The 19,355-nt window shown below is 49.9% G+C and overlaps 8 protein-coding genes across 8 annotated transcripts; 3 read left to right on the top strand and 5 right to left on the bottom strand.

The window, feature by feature from the left end:
- Window positions 1-858: 858 nt before the first annotated feature.
- On the bottom strand, window positions 859-1,403 carry N7458_001517 (uncharacterized protein; the record flags this gene model as incomplete). Its single annotated transcript, XM_056904900.1, has 2 exons — window positions 859-1,204; window positions 1,297-1,403. 2 exons carry the CDS (start codon window positions 1,401-1,403, stop codon window positions 859-861), a joined length of 453 nt encoding a protein of 150 aa, XP_056769007.1.
- A 1,338-nt stretch (window positions 1,404-2,741) lies between these two features.
- N7458_001518 (uncharacterized protein) lies at window positions 2,742-4,343 on the top strand (the record flags this gene model as incomplete). The annotated part of the gene is made up of 4 exons (XM_056904901.1): window positions 2,742-2,875; window positions 2,932-3,523; window positions 3,576-3,938; window positions 4,002-4,343. 4 exons carry the CDS (start codon window positions 2,742-2,744, stop codon window positions 4,341-4,343), a joined length of 1,431 nt encoding a protein of 476 aa, XP_056769008.1.
- A 169-nt stretch (window positions 4,344-4,512) lies between these two features.
- Window positions 4,513-5,613, bottom strand: N7458_001519 (NmrA/HSCARG family protein; the record flags this gene model as incomplete). Its single annotated transcript, XM_056904902.1, has 4 exons — window positions 4,513-4,932; window positions 4,987-5,258; window positions 5,310-5,382; window positions 5,440-5,613. The coding sequence occupies 4 exons, from the start codon at window positions 5,611-5,613 to the stop codon at window positions 4,513-4,515; spliced, it is 939 nt and encodes a 312-aa protein (XP_056769009.1).
- A 949-nt stretch (window positions 5,614-6,562) lies between these two features.
- On the top strand, window positions 6,563-7,418 carry N7458_001520 (SDR family NAD(P)-dependent oxidoreductase; the record flags this gene model as incomplete). Its single annotated transcript, XM_056904903.1, has 2 exons — window positions 6,563-7,123; window positions 7,230-7,418. The coding sequence occupies 2 exons, from the start codon at window positions 6,563-6,565 to the stop codon at window positions 7,416-7,418; spliced, it is 750 nt and encodes a 249-aa protein (XP_056769010.1).
- A 345-nt stretch (window positions 7,419-7,763) lies between these two features.
- On the bottom strand, window positions 7,764-9,087 carry N7458_001521 (uncharacterized protein; the record flags this gene model as incomplete). The annotated part of the gene is made up of 3 exons (XM_056904904.1): window positions 7,764-7,771; window positions 7,872-8,004; window positions 8,077-9,087. The coding sequence occupies 3 exons, from the start codon at window positions 9,085-9,087 to the stop codon at window positions 7,764-7,766; spliced, it is 1,152 nt and encodes a 383-aa protein (XP_056769011.1).
- A 1,806-nt stretch (window positions 9,088-10,893) lies between these two features.
- Window positions 10,894-13,619, bottom strand: N7458_001522 (putative C6 transcription factor; the record flags this gene model as incomplete). The annotated part of the gene is made up of 5 exons (XM_056904905.1): window positions 10,894-10,968; window positions 11,046-11,135; window positions 11,195-11,514; window positions 11,571-12,849; window positions 12,906-13,619. 5 exons carry the CDS (start codon window positions 13,617-13,619, stop codon window positions 10,894-10,896), a joined length of 2,478 nt encoding a protein of 825 aa, XP_056769012.1.
- Window positions 13,620-16,315: 2,696 nt separating this feature from the next.
- Window positions 16,316-17,264, top strand: N7458_001523 (sucrase/ferredoxin-like domain-containing protein; the record flags this gene model as incomplete). Its single annotated transcript, XM_056904906.1, has 2 exons — window positions 16,316-16,609; window positions 16,671-17,264. The coding sequence occupies 2 exons, from the start codon at window positions 16,316-16,318 to the stop codon at window positions 17,262-17,264; spliced, it is 888 nt and encodes a 295-aa protein (XP_056769013.1).
- A 108-nt stretch (window positions 17,265-17,372) lies between these two features.
- On the bottom strand, window positions 17,373-18,970 carry N7458_001524 (uncharacterized protein; the record flags this gene model as incomplete). Its single annotated transcript, XM_056904907.1, has 2 exons — window positions 17,373-18,794; window positions 18,848-18,970. 2 exons carry the CDS (start codon window positions 18,968-18,970, stop codon window positions 17,373-17,375), a joined length of 1,545 nt encoding a protein of 514 aa, XP_056769014.1.
- Window positions 18,971-19,355: the final 385 nt, after the last annotated feature.

Consider the following 19,355-nt stretch of genomic DNA (forward strand, 5'->3'; position numbering starts at 1 on the left):
GCAGGATCTTCACCCTTTTGTGATTCTTACCATCGCCCAATCAACTTTGTAACTGCCCCAGAGGCTGTTAATCCAGATTTCTTGAGAATCATCTCATAGCACGACATGGAGAAATGATGCCTCCAGCATTGAGCTGGTCTAGCAAAAATATCGTAGGAAGACGTGGTCATGCTCGGTGGAGGCTTGCATGGAAGTATGCCCTCTACTGGCAACGATTTCCGTAATTCTATATTTACATATCCCTTGAAACCAAACAGAATGTGCCGGTTGGCTTGGTTGACGGCCGACTCGCGGTTTCCGAAGTTTAGGCTTTAATATCATTGGCTAAGCTCATTTTCAACCTCTACTCGTATTTGTGCGATTCGTATTTAAGAATAGTCCGTATTCAAGTGTGGGCTTCGTAATCTTCAGATTATGCAAGGGCAAGACGCATACGCTCGCATTTAACAATTAATAGAACGTTTCAGTTGACTCAGTCGATCTTCTTTCAACGATCCAATAGCAGTATTATATTATTCATGACTGACTTTGAAGCAATGGCAATACTGGATCCCCGAGACCTGAAAAGGATGATCCGCAGTAAGTGTCGGTTTGCACGCCAAATCGCACGCACTCAATGACCATCATCGGATGTTGCGTCCACAACGAAAATTGCGTAAGTCGAAAAGTGATCACAATACGAAGAAAGCCCAATAGACAATTGAAATCATTACGAGACGAGCAGCGGGCAGCATCCAGGCCTGCCTAATATACCAGCAATCAAGAAATTGTCGGGATCAGGATCCCAATTTATACGGCCGTTGCGCAATCGAATCATTATATAAGTGAAAGAGATGTAATTACATTGTACGGCCGAGTTTAGGCATAATGAGCTGGTGTCTGAGTGTCGCTCGATGGCTGAGAATTGACATCCTTTTGGCCGTGGTACGCCGGATTCGGATATGTAGGAGCAGTGGCATAAGGAGGAGCCTGAGAGGAATAATGAGGCGAGTACTGAGTCGAGTATTGATTTCCAGGCGGGGGAGCGTAGTATGCGCCGTACGGTTGTTGGTTGAGATCCATCGGAGGAATAGTGTGATAGGTGGAAGCAAACTGTTGCTGGTTGTACCGGCGGCGCTGGATGCAGTGCAGGATGAGAAGAGTCCAGGCAATGAGCTTGAAGATAACGGCGACAACAAAGCATGCAAGAGCGGCGTAGTAAGTGCTATTTTTTTTGAGGCGCAATCGTTATAGTCGCTCCAGCTCTCGTCCAGGTTGGAGAAATAACTGTTGGCGCAGTTCGAGGCGTGGGAGTACCATGATCCAAAGAGCGCGCCGCCAGTGATGAACAATGCAATTGCGCCAACAAAGAAGATCAGGTACCACCAACGGGGTATGACCGTGGGTTGTTTGCTTTGACTCATTCTCCGGACTGGTGATGTCGCTATTTTAGAAAGGAGTGAAAATGAAGGAAAGAGAAGAACTCGTCCGCGAAATAGGCGAGAGTCTCGATTTTGTAAAATCTAAGACCCCCGAACCAACGCCAAACGCTTTGTGGCAAGGGCCCATGTCAGAGAGTAGGCTAAATATTACTTCCGGCCTATCACGATGTAGCGAACCAGCCGCTATCCGGGAGACGTGGCTACACTTGACTCATGGGATGGGTTTTTTCGCCCCAAATGCTTCAAAAGAGACTAGTAAGGGGTGGGCTAGGCCGTAAAGGGGTTTAGCCAGGGCCCTCTTTGAGATGAGGCTCAATCTCCACAATGAGGGACCAGTGTCAAATGAGGAGACACAGCAGGTGTATCTCACAAATGGAGGAAAGTCGGTCTTCGGCTGTCAGGCAGGCATCCAAGTAGAGTGGCAGTTCAAAAGTCTGAAACCAGGGACCAAGAAAACAGGCCGTCAAAATATGCCTCGATTTTATGTTTTTAACAGATCTTTCTGAATGTCTTTTGAATTCTTTTTCTAGATATTCCCGGCATCTGTGTTTCAACTTGTCTTTCAAAGTATAGCTGATGAGATGGGTTTGAACTTTTTCGGGTGTTGCAAACTTATGGAACACCACTGTAGAAGTGCAGCAAAGCGATCGTTAGGACTTGTCGCAATCATGGGGAGTGGTCGGTAAGTCTTCTCTCGAGGGCGAACAGCAAAATCCGCGTTCTTACCTTATCGACTCAGTCTAGTGGCTCTTCAGGAACGCAATTGTTTCCTCTGTCTCGACATTTTTTCTCCCATTTCGCATTTTACAGGATTCTCAATGCTTGAGTTACTCCCCAACACAAAACTAGCTGGGGAACGAAACCCCAATCGGCATGCATGTCCCAATTCGATCCACCACTACCATTCTTGGCCAATAAGAGCAACGGCAACGCTCCCCGATCGGCAAATTTGGGGTCAAGGGAAAGGAATTTTCTGGAGCAAAGCCGGCGGCATCTACAACCTTGAAGGATTCGGAGCTCATATTGCAAAGTGATTAGATTGGCCGGTAAGCCTGCAATCTCGTGGACGAGCTTCCAAGACCGTGCTCATAATCAAGTGTCTTTCCATTGGCTCATTGTGGTTCTTCTTGCGACAAACAAGTCCCGATGGCGTGACAAGAAACTAACTTTACCTCTCTAGATAAACTGGACAACCTGGATAATCACAGTCCTACAGAGCTCGGCCGAAAAACACAGGTCCCAGTGAAAAGGAGCTAGGCTTCAACTTTAACTCGGCGTTCTACCTGCACATTTAGATCCCATCTACAGTCTATCGCAGCTATGCAGTTGATCAAGAGCGTGGCTGTCATCGGGGCTGGCCCGGCTGGCGCCATTGCAGTGGATGCGCTGATGCAAGAAAAGGCATTTGAGGTAATTCGTGTTTTCGAACGCCAGGAAAAAGCAGGAGGCTGCTGGTATGTTCAATCCAATCCTGTACCCATGACTGTGTAGTCATGCTTACTTCCACCAGGGTTTCGAGGGATGATGATCCACCACGGAAGTTTGACTTGGACGCTCTAGCCGCGCGCACAGCGGATGCACCTTTGGAGATTCCGGAGCAGCTGCCCTGTAGGACACCAGTCGTGACTCAGGATCGTTTCACAGATTCTCCCGTTTACCCAGGCCTGGAAACCAATGTGGGTGTAAGCGCGATGTGCTATTCTCAAGAGCCCATACCTACGGTCCGTTCGAAATGGTCTATCGAACGTCATGGAGAAGATACTCCTTTCCGCCATCATTCGGTCATCAGGCAATACATAGAGGATCTCTTTACTCGAAAGGGGCACGACCGCATCGTTGAGTACAACACCACTGTTGAAAGAGCCGTGAAGGATTCCACCAGTCAAAAGTGGACCGTTACTCTCCGTCGCACGGAAATTTACAACGGGAACCCATCGGACTACTGGTGGACTGAGCTGTTCGATGCCGTTGTCGTAGCCTCGGGTCACTATGCTGTTCCTTACATTCCTACAATCCCTGGCTTGAAGGAGTTTGCCGCGCGATATCCCGGAAGCGTGGAGCATACAAAGCATTATCGGGGTCCGGAAAAGTATCAAGATAAGGTATTTGTTTTCCCCTTTGATGCTCATACCTGTTTGGCTAACAGTATAGTAGAAAGTCCTAACAGTTGGGGCCTCGGTTTCGGCAGCAGATACCGCGGTCAACCTTATTGACAGTGCCCAAACCCCCATTCACGCCGTCGTTCGTGGTCGGTATAATGTTTACTTTGGCGATGATGCGTTCAAGCACCCAAAGATTTTGCGACGTGCGCCCATCTCTCATATTACGAGTGATGACCGAACTGTTCATTTTGAAGACGGCACTTCGGAGACCGGGGTGGATAACATTATTTTTGGAACCGGTTTCACTTGGACGTTACCATTCTTGCCTCAAGTTCAGACTCGAAATAATCGTGTTCCTGATTTGTATCAACATGTGTTCTATCGATATGACCCAACACTGACTTTTGTCGGAGCTGTAAGTTCTCTGAAAGCCCATGAACAACTATCAAGACGATACTAATTCAACATGCCCATGTAGGTTGGTGCTGGTCTCACCTTCAAGGTCTTCGAGTGGCAAGCTGTTGCCGCTGCACGCGTGCTCGCAGGTCGGACAACTCTTCCTTCCATCCAAGAGCAGGAGGCGTGGGAGACCGATCGGATTGCATTGAGAGGCGACGGTCCTGCATTCACTGTCATCAACCCCGAATTCAAGGCTTACTTTGAAGAGCTTCGGCAACTTGCAGGAAAACCTGAACATGGCACACCGGGACGGCCACTACCGCCATTTGACCAGAAGTGGGTGGATGACTTTAATGCCGGACACGAACGACGTAAACGGATGTGGAGACGGGCGAACAGCGCCGCTGCCGCTAAATTATAGAGATTCGTTCCAGCGTGCATATATAGACACTTTCAAACTTTAGATATCAACGGCTGAAGAGTATCTTCTATTGTGACTTAGGATATCCTTCCTTGCTACAAGTATCTTGCGCCTGAGACTAAATTTCCGCCGCGTATGAGAGCGATATTCCGATTCCCCTGGTCGTGGCTCACTCAAAATCCCATGGTCCATTTTGAACAAGAAAATCCTCCCATGTTGTCAATGTATCCGCCGGCTCCAGCTGTGAGATGGTCCAATCCAGGTCTTGGGGGCCACTGGGGCCAAAATACCCGTACTTGACGAACAGAGGACCAGGGCGTAATACCTCCCGTTGCATAGGGTGAGTAATGAACTGTTCGGCTTCATTGCCGGTGGCCAGTCGCATGTTCTTGCCGCTCGCTCTGGACCAGGTATCCACGATCTCCTGGGCAGAGTAATGGGCAGTCGCTGAGACGAGCCTGGCACCATCGTATTTTGCAGGGTCTCGCAGGGCAGGTGCGAGATACTTCCCCGTATCGCTGACGTCGATCAAAGGTAGTCGCAGGTCCGGTGGCCAGGCAAATGGAAACAACACTGTGTCCACAGAGATCTGGGTTGAGTTAGTAATTACACGAGGCAGATCGCAAGGTCGAGGCGTCCTTACCATCTTCGGCTTGGGAACAAACCCGTGCCACACGTTCTGCATAAACCAGCCCGGCAGGTAGAACACGCTGCTGGGAAAATTGAGGCTTCGAATGTAATCTTCTACCTCGGCCTTGCTATCGAAATGGTGGACTGTGGTGAGTTCACCATTCGACATCTGCGTGACATTCGGCAGAGAAGACCATATAATCAGTGAGACGCCAGCCGCTCGTGATGCATCTGCAATAGCTTTGCCTTGAGTGATCTCGGCTTCAGCACTTGCTTTGTCCCAATCTATACCGGAGGTCAGCTATATTCTGCTGCTGTTTCAGCTTCTGGACATACAGTTCGTCATAGCAAATACAGCATAAGCTCCATCGACAGCTGGCCTTAGTGATGGAGGATCATTCATATCGGCCTGCGAAATTACTAGTCAGATATTTCAGATACGAAAGTTCTCATCTTGATAGCGTACTTCTATTAACTGGACCCCACGCTCCTTGAGCTTCACTGCTTCGGCCTTTGAAGCGTCTCGGGTTACTCCTCGTAGACGGAATTCCTTTGAGAAGGTCTCATGTTGAAGAATGAAATTGATCAAAGCGCCGCCCTGCTGGCCGGTGGCTCCAAATACAGTGAATATCTTGCTCATTTCGTTATTCTTTTCTGATGAGGTCCACGGTTTCCAAGGTTGGTATTCGAATTGAGCTGGTCGTTTTAGACATGTAGTATGTCCATGATTGGATTGAGCATCGAATTTGTCTAGATATTTATACTTCACGATTGCATCTCCGAATTCAAATACCGGACATTTATTGAAGATTATCATAGACACAACCTGCTTGTGTTTAGTAATGCTGAGACGGAATACATATTCCTAGGGGATTAAAAGAGACCCTAAACCCAATCGCCGACGGGATTCGGGGCGATATCGCGGTGAAAAGCAGGTTGCTACCGGTGTTGCTTTTTCGAACCCACCCTATTCATCCTCATATCGTGGATGAAACAGATCCATCGCCTTGGAGACCGATCGACATGTCAGTCGAGTACATGGGATAATGGTGCCGAGGTATCTCAGGTCCTTGAACAATATTTTTCATGTCACCTCGCCGGAACCGCCGACTATTGACAATGCCCAAGACCGAAAACTCATTCTCGCTACCTATGAAGCAAACACCTCTTCTCATGATTAATCCCGGGGATCGGATGTCCGTGTTTGCGGGTAGCCATGGGCCATAGAGTAACTTACCCTCCCCGCATATGCCACTGGAACAGCTAACTGGTCCTGTGCGCAGTGTCACTACTCGATCGCAATGTAACCCTTCCCCTCGCAAAATTACCCGCTCATAATAAGGATAACTTTCAAAGATGGCAAATACCCGATTACTCTTCATACCTCAACACCATGGAACGACCTTGACGTGTGACAGACTCAGCAATGACTCGACACAACGTCGGTCTCACCCCGCAGATGGGTAGATCTTAACTGTTATAAAATACCAGTCAGCCCGCAGCAGAAACATAATTCCAGTATCTCTCTTTTTCCCTCCGTCTCCAGTACTACATTTATATACTAAATATCCCCATATCAACGCGCATCAATGGATACCTTCCAAAACAAAGTCTACGCAGTAACAGGCCTAGCCGGCATCGGCCTCGCAGTTGCAAAACAATTACACGCCCAAGGCGCACGCCTCTCCCTCGCCGACATATCCCCTTCAACACTCGAATCCGCCATCCACAGCATTACTGCCTCGACCTCAACCCCCTCCACAATCCTAACAACAGTCCTCGACATCAGCTCCTCCACAGCCGTCAACGACTGGATCACCGCCACAGTGAAACACTTCGGCCGCCTCGATGGCGCAGCCAACATGGCCGGGACGATCGGGTCTCAGCACGGGGTGGGCAAGTTCGTGGATCTGGCAGATGAGGAGTGGGATATGCTCGTGCGGGTGAATTTGTCAGGGATGATGTATTGTCTGAGGGCAGAGGTACGGGCGATTATGGAGAGTGCGCCCGGTGGCAAGGGGAGTATTGTGAATGCGAGTAGTATACAGGGACTTCGGGGATTTGCGTTGCATGCGGCTTATTCAACGACGAAGCATGGGGTTGTGGGGTTGACAAGGTCTATTGCGAAGGAGGTTGGGCCTGAGATCAGGGTTAATGCTGTTGCGCCGTGAGTTGAGACTCTCATGTTTCTATTGGGAGGACCGATTGCTCTGCAGTCTAAAGTTGATTCACACTAATGAGTTTGTGAGTGAATAGGGGATCGATTCAAACGCCGCTTCTGGAAAAGGCGACTGCTATTCAGGGGGTGTTCCTCCTGCCCCTACAGTGATTCCTCGGATTGGGACGCCCGAGGAGGTGGCACACACAGTGGTGTTTTTGCTGAGTGATGCTGCATCGTATACTACCGGACAGGTGTACAGTGTTGACGGGGGGTGGGACCCTTGATCGTAGGGAGGGAACTGTAGTGTAGCACAATGGGGGTAAGCGGATTGGAGATGTTATAATACTTGCGAAGTGAACGGAAACAATTGATCTTGAGAATCTCGAATTGAAACGCTCGGAGGCTATCGCTCAAGTTGGAATATTTGCGGCAGAAAGGACAAAATTGCCATGCAAGAGGTATAACATCATCGTCGACGCAATGCCATGATCATCAAAGTGCTCGCTGAAATAACGAAAAAAAAGAATGGTACGAAACGCCGCCATGAGGTCTATAAATGTAATCGCTTGCAAAAAAAAACAGACGGGGAATCATCAAATCCACAATGAGTTGGACGGAGTCCTCGAGGGCTAAGCAACTATAACAACATGTATAGCCATAAACCTGTGAAAATATCGAATCAGCAAGGAAGGTCCCCGATTACAATGAAACCGGGACAGCGGTTAGGGTCCACCTACCGGACAGAATCATTAGAGACCACCAACCAGGCGAGCGGGAGATGATCGCAGCGCTGCTCTTAATATCGATCCCGTCCAAGACCACAGGCCACCCATTATCATATTTCAAATAATTGTAGCCCAGTTGCGCTTGCTGCAAGAGACAGTCAATACTCCGAATCGAAAATCCATCACCATCCAACAAAAAGAAAAGTCATGCACGTACCTCGTCCGCAAAGCCGATCGAAGTGTTCAGATAATGATAATAAAGTATATCCGGCGTGGACGAATTCCCGGGCATCACGCCAAGCCCGCCAGGGGCATAGACCGCCCCGTGGTTGGAGGCATAAACGATTGTCCCACCTCCATCGAGCAGTAACTTTCCATCGCGATCCACAAACGGACCTCGCACGGCCCGCGACCGACCAACGCGAATATTATACTCGTCGCCGCGCGCTGGGAACCCCCGCACATCAAAGCTGCAGCACTTGCCATGGCTGAACCACACGTAGTAATACCCATCGTGGTAACTCATCCACGAACCCTCCTCGGGACGGAACGTCTCGTGCGGAATAAAGCTCAATTGCACCGCGTCGGGTTTCGCAGGAGTCTCGATCGATAACCAGTCATCTGACAGTGGTACTTGCCAGATGTCCTGCCAGTAACTGCCATAGTTGAGGTATGCCTTGCCGGTGGCATTGTCGCGAATGAACGAGGCATCGATCGCATTGCTTATCGTGAAGGGCCACACGTCCGAGCCATTGCCTTGCCCCGTGCGAATCAGCGCGCCGTGATCGGTCCAAGGCGACCCGTCGAGTTTGGAACTTGTGGCGACGCCGATAGCGCTGTTGCGCGAGCCGTGCGTGCTCAGCGTGTAGAAGCAATAAAACGTCCCATTGCGCTCGATCGTCGTAGGCGCCCACGGCCGCGACCGATTACCCTGGTGGATAACACTTTCAACATCGAAAACTGTACCGACTTGCGTCCAGGGCCCGCTCATATTCGAGGCCTTGTAATACGGAATATGCCACCCGCCTTTGAAGAGGTAGTAATGGTCATCCCAGTAGACCACGTTCGGGTCGTGCACTTGCAAGTTGCCGACATTGGGCAGCGGTATCTTGTCGGTTGTCTCATATACTTGCGGGGGCGTGGGGGTTAATGATTGCGAGGCTGGCCGGGCTCCTACTAGGGCGACCAGCGCGGTTATCAACAGGAGGAGTAGGCTGCTGCGATGCATGGCGAGGTATATACTCGGTCGTGAGGTTGGCACAATGGCTGCCAATGTACAATGCAATAAGCCCCGCGCGGCAGGATTTACCAGTGCCCAATAAGAGGGTGAAGAGCGGGTGAGAAGGAGGTGTGGCCTATACGGCCATCAGAGGGGTGAATTGAGAATCGTTGGCTATCATGTCGCGCAGCACATGTCTGTAGTGAGGATGGAGATTGTCAAGGACGGAGAGGCTAATAAAACAATGCAATAGAAAGAAAAAGATCCAGGAGATGATCAAATGGTTAAGTAGCGTAAGGATTGGACAGGAAATAGAAAAAGAAAGAACAATTGCAAAATAAGCTAAAAAGAAAAAAAAATTTTAAGCACAGCCGAGGAGCCTTGTGCAGGGTCCGTCGATCGACTCTAAAACCAAAGCCAAGTGTTTTAGGCGGCCATATTATTTGCAGAGGATTTGGAGGGGGCCGAAACACTGCAACGAAGGTGCTGACCAAAGAAACAGACACACATCTACTCAGTCTCGTACCCGAACGATACCGGGGTTATTGGCAGTGAATCCACTGTTTAATTCCCCCATAGTCAATGATAGCTGTGCAAATTGGGGGACAGCCAGATCCAAAACAATTCTAATTTCTGTACGGAGGATGTACTTCCCCTCTCTCCCGTCTCGCATCTCCAATATCCCGCCAAGCTATATCCACCAGCCTGTCAGAAGACGAGATGCGCTCACGCAGGGGCGGCAAGTCCGACCGGTGATTGGGTCCAACAGGGTCCGAACGGGGTGACAGTCGAGAAAGTGCAAACGAGCGATTGGGTTGGAGCTCGTCTGGTCGTTATCTGTCCTCTCACGGAAGTCTGGTTCTTTTTATTTTGCTCCGTTGGTCTCCACCAATTACATTGTAGCTTCACTTATACTTGTCGTGTGTGGGCGGATATTCTTTTCCCTATTTAAACTTTTGAACTTCGAGTTCGCTTGCAGTAAAGTATATCGGAAGACCTTTGAGCGCCCTCAACACCCCGCAAATTGTAAATCCATCTGGTCTTTACATAGGCACTTCAGTACTCCATGCATTATCGTCTGAGCACATACTACTCTGACCGCAGCAGCCCCATTGCTGGCAGGGGCTGAACCTTCAGCAACTACCAACAAAAAAAAATGACCACAATCAGCCCCATATTTAGCGCCCCCACACCCTCTTTCTCATGTTCTGTAACCAACTAGTCCCACTTTCCAAGGCTTGGTTCTCGCGACCCCAACGCTAGACGAGAAGAGACGAGAATGCTCGCGCTAATATACCCATTTCCAACCATCAATCGCCAGGCTCTGCCCAAAATAGTGCATGAAGATCAAACTAACGCCCATAGTTCGGCGAATCGGTGGGCTCTGATTTGAAAGTGGCTCAGCGTATCCTGGGCCCTGAAGCGCCTGATCTACATGGCCCTTGCAGGGAATGACGGGATCTTCGCTGGGGCCGTGATATCATTGTGCCATGCGCTGTGTGATCAGAAGATATCCCCTACTTAAAGTGATTACATCATGTAATAATTATTGATGCTAGATGTGGATCTTGAATTCACGCTTGGGAGTGGAATGGGAATATGGTGATGTCGCTTTATTTCAGAAGCTGCAGGTAGTTCAAACAGGTATCACAGTAGGAAGTGACTGCTTTCTTGGTGGCTCGATAGCTTCCTGCTAGGTCCAGAGCGATCACCATATACCCTTAATATATGTACAATATGCGCAATTCCCCACTGCTCGCTGCTCCGACCAAGCTGGTGTACACGTATCAAATGCAGGATCATCTCCTGATCTATCTAGTTGCCGAGGGCAATCCCCGTCAAATCTTCCCAGTCGAACACATCCAAGAAAGGATCAAAATCGCCAGGCGGCTATAACAGAGAGGAAAAGCATCAGTCATTGCACGGGTTCAGGGATCTCCACCGGGAAATGTTTGAGCTTGGCTTACCGTAACACCGAGATTTGGAGGTGGAAGCATTCCGTCAAAGTCCGAGGTAAGTGCCGGCGCCATACCAGGAGTTGCGATAAACGAAGCAACCTAGAAGAGCACAAGACCATATAAGTATCCATCCATATAGTAAATCAGTTCAGACAAACCTGATTATTTTGGAAACTGCCCATCCCCGGCTTTCCCAGGTGCTCGCAGTTCGCATGCCGAGAGAAAAGCGTCTGCGCGAATGACAGGATTCGCTCGACTACTTGCTGTTTGTACATAACTGCCTGAGTAGGCCAGAGCTTGGCCTTGACCAGGGCCACGATGGTGGATAGAAAGAAGTAATCTTTTGCTCCCTTCACCACTAGCAGGAAGCGGCCTTCGAGGCAGATCAGTGCTGTCTCGACGAGAGAGAGAAGTGAGTCTGGAAGGCCGGGTAGAGTGTGCAGGAGGAATATGGAGGATGAAGGGTGTGAGGAAGGAGCTGTGAATAGTCAATTAGCCCATGTCAATTAATTTCCTGGCGAGGAGACAGCGTACAATTTTGATGATCTGAGGTATGGAGCACTTGACAGATTGATACGTAAGCCTGCAGTGTCCATTCGCCGAGCATGCATAATGATAATGGCTTTGAGGTATCATGAAGCCGCTTCTGGGTCGAGAGGATCATGGCCGCGGCATCTAGACGAGACCGTGCCGAGGGTGAGAAGAGCGGCTCTCGTCGTGATTCAATGGCAAATGGGGTGTGGATAGAGAGAAGACTTTGCGCCAACTTCGTCTCAATAGCGGCTTTCCACAGCGTGGTCTTATGCTGGGTAACGATATCATTTGGATCCGTGGAACTCCACTGAGGGATCCGAGAAAGCTGCCGATTTAATTCCCAATCTAAGCGCTGAATCTCTTCATATCGACAACTGATCCGAGGCGAGTGCATCAAGTGGCAGGCTTTGAGTCTGAGAGCAAGAGATCGACCCAGTGCACTCTGAAAAGATGAATCTGTGATGTCGCTCAGTGGTCGGTCGGCTGGAGTCTCAGCGGATCCTTCATGAATCTCGTCGTCGTCAATGTTCAGAGGAGGCAATGTATCGTAATCTAAAGTCTGCACCGAAGGCGGCATGCCTCGGTCAATGGCCACTTGCAAATCCAATTCCACAATAGTCATCCAGATGCGCCGGCGCATCTCCTTATTAAAGATCGATATCCGGGCATACTTGTCAGGATCCCTGTGGTAGCCGGAGAGCATTGCTTGCTTGACCAAGATGCTTGTGGAAAGCCACGCCTTACTGCGTTTCATGCCGAAGCAATTTTGTGCCATGATCAGTAGGATATAGAGCCGCAGAGAAGTAACATCGAGCCGCTTGATATGCGCATTGTCGATCCACTTTTCTGCATGCAACACCCATTCCACTGCAGTATAGCATTTGAGCGGCGTAGCGCTCTTTTCTTGTAGACTAGCCACATCGGCCAGATTCCAAGCACACGCAAGCACCAAGAGCAGTTGCACGACAAATCCGGCCGAGATGGCGCTGAGATTGTCCTTCAAATTCCAGAACTCGTCCACTTCTTGGAGGAATGTCGGGACATGAAAGATGCGATATGTGGACTCGATGTACGTCAAGTAGAACCCGATCAGCTCATCGGCTACTGGGCGTGCTGGCAGGAGCGAGACAAGAGAAGCAATCGTGGGTTCAGGAAAGGGCTCATTGAGCGGCTTGCGCTTCCACAGTCCCCGTTTTACCCTCTCCAGATCGGGTCGCACCCGTGAGAGGATTGGATTGGCCAAGCGAATTTCTTCGGCAAAGGCTCTGATGTCAGGAAACTGGAGTCATGGTGAGCAGAGCGGTACGAGAGCCATCCAAAAGTCGAACTACATACCTGAGCAACCACATTAGCATAAATGCCCGACCCACTGAAGCGAGTCTTGGTCTCACGACCTCTCATCATCATGCGGGGTGAAAGGTCCAACTGGTGCGACGGAGACAGAACATCTTCGACTTCTCCATCACCACCATCTCCACGGTCCATCGGCGTTGAGTAAGGCAGGGACTCTTCCGGTGCGGGACGTTTCGGCCGCTGCAAGAGGCCGGTATTCACGTACGGCTCCTGATTGACAGCTGCCTTGGGAGCGCCCAGAACCGTCTCGAGAAACCCCCTCTCCTTCCCCGAATGCCGTCCCCTGTGGTGTGGACCACCTTCTGGACGAGCAGTTGGGCCCGAATCGGGGGCAATGGTCGAAACGAGAGCTTCCGACCGAGTCGACGCTGCTCCGAGCCCCGAATCTGGGGGAGTCTCAATATTAATAAACTCCGTCTGCTCGGTCCGGGGAGGCATGGAGATGATAGAATTCCCATTTCCTCGATCCGAAGCGAATGCCGCTGCGGTCACGGTGGTGGGCTGCTGCCACAAGAAGCCATCTTCGTAGGTGCATTTAGTCGGGGTTCGGCTCTTCAAGCAACGGGTGCATGTTGGAAACTCGCGATCACAGCGCAGTTTGCGACTGCGACATTGCGTGCAGGCCATCGTGCGACGGCGCCTTTTGCGCGGCCGATCGGGCTGCGGCGCATTGGTTGCACTCTCTACATCGGCCATGTCAGTGTGAAGGGAAAGACCTGACATGAATATACAATGAAGAGTATACTTTGATGATGATCTTGTTACCCCCGAGCTGACCTGCTTAGGGAGTGTTCGAGCTTACGTGGTGGTGGTCCACGTTGCCTGGGATGAATTGCCAAATGCGGCAACTCTGTCCGAGGGATCCGTCCAACCGGAGATGCGTCCTCACGGTGGTGTCTAGCGAATGTTTTCTCTAGTTCTTTCGTGCTCTCTATCACAACCTACAAGGTCACTTTCACGCCTGGCCAAAGCCTGCAGTATATTATCCTTGCTGCTTGGGTTCATATACCTGATCAGACGGGAGTAAAAATAAATTCACACTGCTAAGCCTCGGTGCCTCCGGAGACACGGCCCACTCCCAAAACTGGTCAGCTACGGCGTGTTGTGCCCTTTTAGGGACTCCTCGTTTCCGAGTGTGTCAAGTCAATCTGCATTTGGAGTTTTCCGTTATACATGCCAAGAGAAGTTTGCATTGCTGGCGCTTGGACTCTCTAGCTGTGGCCTGGTCATGATGTACTGCACACATTTGGAAGATTACTGACGGGCCGGTGGACAACAGCTAGCCAAGACATGGTGTTGACCTGGATGCTGCACAGCATTTTCAATGACCCTTCAAGATTGTACCATTATTGACAGTCTAAAATCTACGGCTCGCATTCATCTCATTGCAAGATTTACGTGGTCTGTTTGTCTCACAGGGCTGGCTAACTGCTAATTTATCTCAATACTGTAATGCGGAAACATGCAACACCATGATCCCTGCTAATCAACCAGAGCCCGCAGAGTCGAAGGGCCGGTGATCCTTGTACATGTGGAGCAATTGCACTAACCTAAGTTATTGACATGGTTTGCACATCGCCAGCCTGACAAGCATTCAGCCCCCAATACTCACCTCCTATTCCCCTCCCCGTCCACTACACGACTCACAAGCTGAAAGGCACAGAAATCAAAGCCATCGGGGTTGCTGCCCATCGATACATGTTCATTATTATTACTTGCCCGTAAGTGGTTGCAATTGCCTTGGCATTGACCCATGAACGCGGTCCTCAGGCATCTCGAGGCCCTCTTCATTGGCCAGCGTATCGTCTGCCATTTTCTGTAGTCACAGCCCGAATCTGACAACCACCTGATGAGTGCACAAAAGCAGAGAAAATACTGCTCTCATTCGTCACACCCAGAAGTAATAAATCAGACGATGTAGATTTTGGCATCCCCGCAAGATTCTCGGTCGGGGGAAAGAGTCCACACATCGCCCAGGGAGGCTGTGTTCAGCCCTAGCGCATGCTAAATGCTAAAAATACACTCTCTTTGTGCAGGGTCTTGCAATCTTCATAGCCATCAAGGCTGGCTGCGTCGGCTCCATCCGTTTCGGATCCAGCCTTACCGTTCCTCATCCACCTAATGGCAGCTGGTCTGCCCCTTCGGCAATGACGACAGGCGGAGTCGGCCTCGGCAGTTAGATTGGTTTCGAACTGACTGATTTCATGTTCGTGCTGAACAACGATGCAGCCGTCAAGAAGTTCACTCAATCTAGCTTCATCGTGTTGGGCCATAACATCTGCATTGCACTGGGTCCCTTTGGGCGTAGTGCAGAGGTAATCGGTGCCGTGGGATCGAAGCGTATGATGGCTATTTTTACATACTCAAGACTAGAGATGGCTTTGGTGGGAGGCCTTTTGAACTCGAAGCAGTCCAGGTCTCCATATTACAACCTTTGCTAGAGCATCAGACAGAGTCTACACAATTGCCGACCGTATGGACAGTATCTATGAATTCCAAAAATAAGAATGAACAAAGATTTTCATTTATTGCCAGCCCAATGTCTCATGTTTTGAAGGGTATTGTCCTAGATTTCTCAAGAATTGACCCTTCGATGCAGTCCGTTGGTCATCTAGATGATTCTTTTCATTTATAGATTCGAGAAACCTTCGTAGTGTAGAGCAAATGAACAGTTTGCCTATGCCCCCAATAGCGGCCAAGGTTGACGTCAACCATATCACCTCTAGATGGGCATTTGCAGATGGCAAGATTAACTAGGCACTGCGTTCAATACATCTCGTTAAGTTAAGAAAACATTCAGGGGGGCATTTTGACATTTACTATGAAAGATAGTCGTAGGTGATCAATCCTCAAGGGTAAAGGTTGAGCTGAAGTCAGTGAATCCTTGACTATTTTCTACCAGGCGTGCGTCATAGATATAGCCATATAGAGAGATAAAGATATCCCGACGTATTGGTCACTGCGGAGCTAGCAGATATATATGGCGTGGTGTTATGCAGCGGTAAACAGTGGCCAACATCAACTTAATGGATGCATCTCAGACTGTCGCGGGAATGCCAAGCGCAGTCAGTTACAATGACTGCAGATATTATCACTTTGATAGGAGCGGGGCAAATCTTAGTCTGATGCCAAATGGCAACTGTGCCTGACAGCGCTAATGCTGGCGGACCCTTTCCTACCAAATCCGCCAGGATCGGGGCCTGGTCGGCTTTAACAGCTCGGGGAAAAGCATCTCGGAGATATTTCACTCAACGCGACTATATCAACCCAGGCAGCCACAAAGTTAACCCTGATCAGCATTGAGATTATCAACAAGCAACCAACTTGAGTTCTGAGCATCTTGAGGTTGGGTTACGCCAGGAAAATACACCACTTCGCGGTTGTCAGCGACCATGTTGCGGTCGTTACTGTCCCTCGCTCGCGGCTCCGAGCCCGACTATGTTTTCCCCAAAGTGAATCAAGACGAGGACGGGCCAGACTGTCTGAAGGATTGCGCGGATTGCACGATACAGTTCCCAGCGAAGGTGAAAGTGGAAAGTTCCATGCCGCTATATGGTCACATCAAGGAATTTCACTCGCACGTCCTGGTCGCGACGGGTCGGTCTGACTGGAAGGAGAAGGTCGGACAAGAGAGGGGCAGTCTAATGGAGGCCTTTGAGGATTCTTCAGCCAAGTCAAAACGAGGTGTATGTTCATGTTTTATCTCCCAAAATCGGGTCTTATTCTTTGGCTAACTGTATTTTCCAGCGCTATATGGTGTCCGCATCAAATATTCAACCACCAGACAACCACGGCAAGGAAATTGACGCGAACCAACCAACGACCGTTCTCATCTTGCCCTCATTCATGTTTGTGGACTCCGTCTCCCAGGCAGACGTCCCCAATTTGGTTCATCAATTTATCGATAGCCCTGGCGATGAAAAGAGCGGTCCTAGCCAACGTTGCAAAGAAACAGGCATGGCTGCACGGCCATGTGAGCTTGATTACGTGATTCTCCTCTGCTCGCATAAGCGACGGGACGCGCGCTGCGGCATCACAGCTCCTCTGATCAAGCGCGAGCTCGAGCGACATCTCCGTCCATTAGGACTAGATCGCGATGCTGATGACTCGCGCCCCGGTGGTACCGGTATCTTCTTCGTCTCCCATGTTGGCGGGCACAAGTTCTCTGCCAATGTGCTCATTTATCGGAAGAAGGATCAGCAGATGATATGGTTGGCACGTGTGAGACCCGAGCATTGCGAGGGTATTATAAAGTACACGATACTACAAGGGAAGGTGGTGCATCCCGAAACGCAACTGCGTGGTGGATTTGACCTTGCACGGGGGTTGACGAGCTGGTGATAGAGATCCTAAAATACATATTATGGTGTTGTATCAGCGAAGCAAAGATGGTAATTCAGAACTTGGCTTCTAGGTAAATGCCCAATAAACAATAAGAGATTCCATGCATCAAGATTCGCTCCTTTCAAACCAGATCTTCTCCCCTTCCAAGGCAGGTTCCAGGGCCAACCCGATCTTCTTGACGACCCCCGAGGAATCGATATAGAACTCCACAGCCACGGGTTCCATCACGGCAAGATTACTAGACTTCATCTTTGCGACGAAGAATTCACCACTAGCATGCGTAAGAGTCAAGTAGCCGGAAATTGCTCCTTGAGCTGCATCAATGCCCAAATTCCCATCATCCCCTAGAACAACAGGAACCCAATTGCCAGTAGAATGCCTATACGTTCCGACATACTTCTCCAGTGGGAAAGTATGAGGAACAGGAGGGTCGGCCAACGAGGGGAATATCTTTCGCTTGATTTCATCCATATCCTCAGGATGGTACTTGAGAGTCCTCTTCTTGATCTTATCATGCAGAGCATAGAACTCTTTCATCTTCTCTTCATGCAGTGGGTCATCAATTGGACCAAGTAGCTTATCCATGAGATGCACTGCCAGCCTGACGAGGAGGTATCGGGCAGAATTGGAGCTACCCATCAGCACAAAGCCGAACTTCTTCTCTGGCAAGAATCCCACATACGTCGAATATCCGGGCCAACCACCCGAATGCGAATAAAGGTGCTGGCCGCGGTAGTGATCGACGAACCAACCCAACGCATATCCGCGATATGGCGCGGGAAGATTGATATCGCCGTCCTCGAAAAGAAGGGTCCGCGGTTTGGTCAAGGAGTCGTGGCCCTTTAATGGCCCCGTACGATGAATCAATTCGCGGACCCAGCGTGAATAATCCAAAACATTGCTGACGTTGGCCCCACCGCCGGTATTCGGTCTCCAATTTGCCTCGGGTTCTTCGAACCAGTGTCCGCCAGTTTCTTCGGGGATCCATGTATACCCCTTGACAATCTTGGCAGCGCTGGACGGAAGTTTCTTGGCTTCTTCGGTAGAGAAGTAGGTCTCGTTCATACCGAGAGGACCCCATATCTTCTCTTTCAAATAGGATCCGAGTGGTTTCCCTGTATGCTGCTCTAGCAGGTGTGTCATCACAACAAACATGTGATTGGTATACTGAAATTTAGTACGCGGAGGGGCCGATAGTGGCATGTGTCTGAGCGAGCGAACACTTTCGCGCACTGTCGCATCTTTGTCTCCATAATTCACTGGCCATAGATGACCCGGGAAGCCAGATCGATGCGAGAGGGCGTCTTCGAGCGTAGTGTGCTTGGTAGCATAGTCATCCGATAGAACAAAGTCTTCTGGAATGATGGATGAGATCGGAGTATCCCAGTCAATTGGTGATGCGGTTCCTTTGCTGTCTTCAATGGCTATCGACGTAGCCGCTGCAGTGAATGCCTTGGTTGTGCTAGCAGCTAAGAATAGCGCGTCCGTGGTCATCTTCTTGTCGGGGAACTCGGCGAACCCGTAGGCCTGCAATGTGGTCAGTAAATCAATGGCAACAGGGATCTTTCAAGTCTCATTACCTTCGAGAATGTATCTTCATTGTCTACTACTGCGACAGATAGACCAGGAATCTTCCATTCTTCTAGGCCACCTTCAACTAGGGCGTCGAACGCGGCATCCAATGGAGACTGTGCGGTAGACATGGCCTTTCAATGCAGATATGCGATTGTGACTTATTCGGTTCATTCCCTGGCACCACCAAGGCACCAGCCGGGTATTTATAATTCTCCCTTGAGGTCGAGAGTCATGGAACGGCATATTGTTCCCCGCGTCAAGCCAACGCCACGAGGCTAGTAGTACGAAACCTCATTGGCGTTCCAGTTAGGCCACCAACAATCGGGGTCTAAATCTGTCAGCCTAGTTAACACATCAAGTGTCAGTTAATAAAAGACCACAGAAATGTATTAGTTTAGGCTGAAGTCATTGGTTCAATCCCAATGTCAGCAAGAGTAACTGGTAGGCTTCTCCGAAGTCCGAGATCCGTCCCTTGGGTCTTGGGTCTTGGGTAGAGTTGCGGGCCGAGCACGC

Source organism: Penicillium daleae (assembly GCF_028827525.1).
Source record: "Penicillium daleae strain IBT 16125 chromosome Unknown utg000002l_segment0_segment0, whole genome shotgun sequence".
Classification (NCBI taxonomy): domain Eukaryota; kingdom Fungi; phylum Ascomycota; class Eurotiomycetes; order Eurotiales; family Aspergillaceae; genus Penicillium; species Penicillium daleae.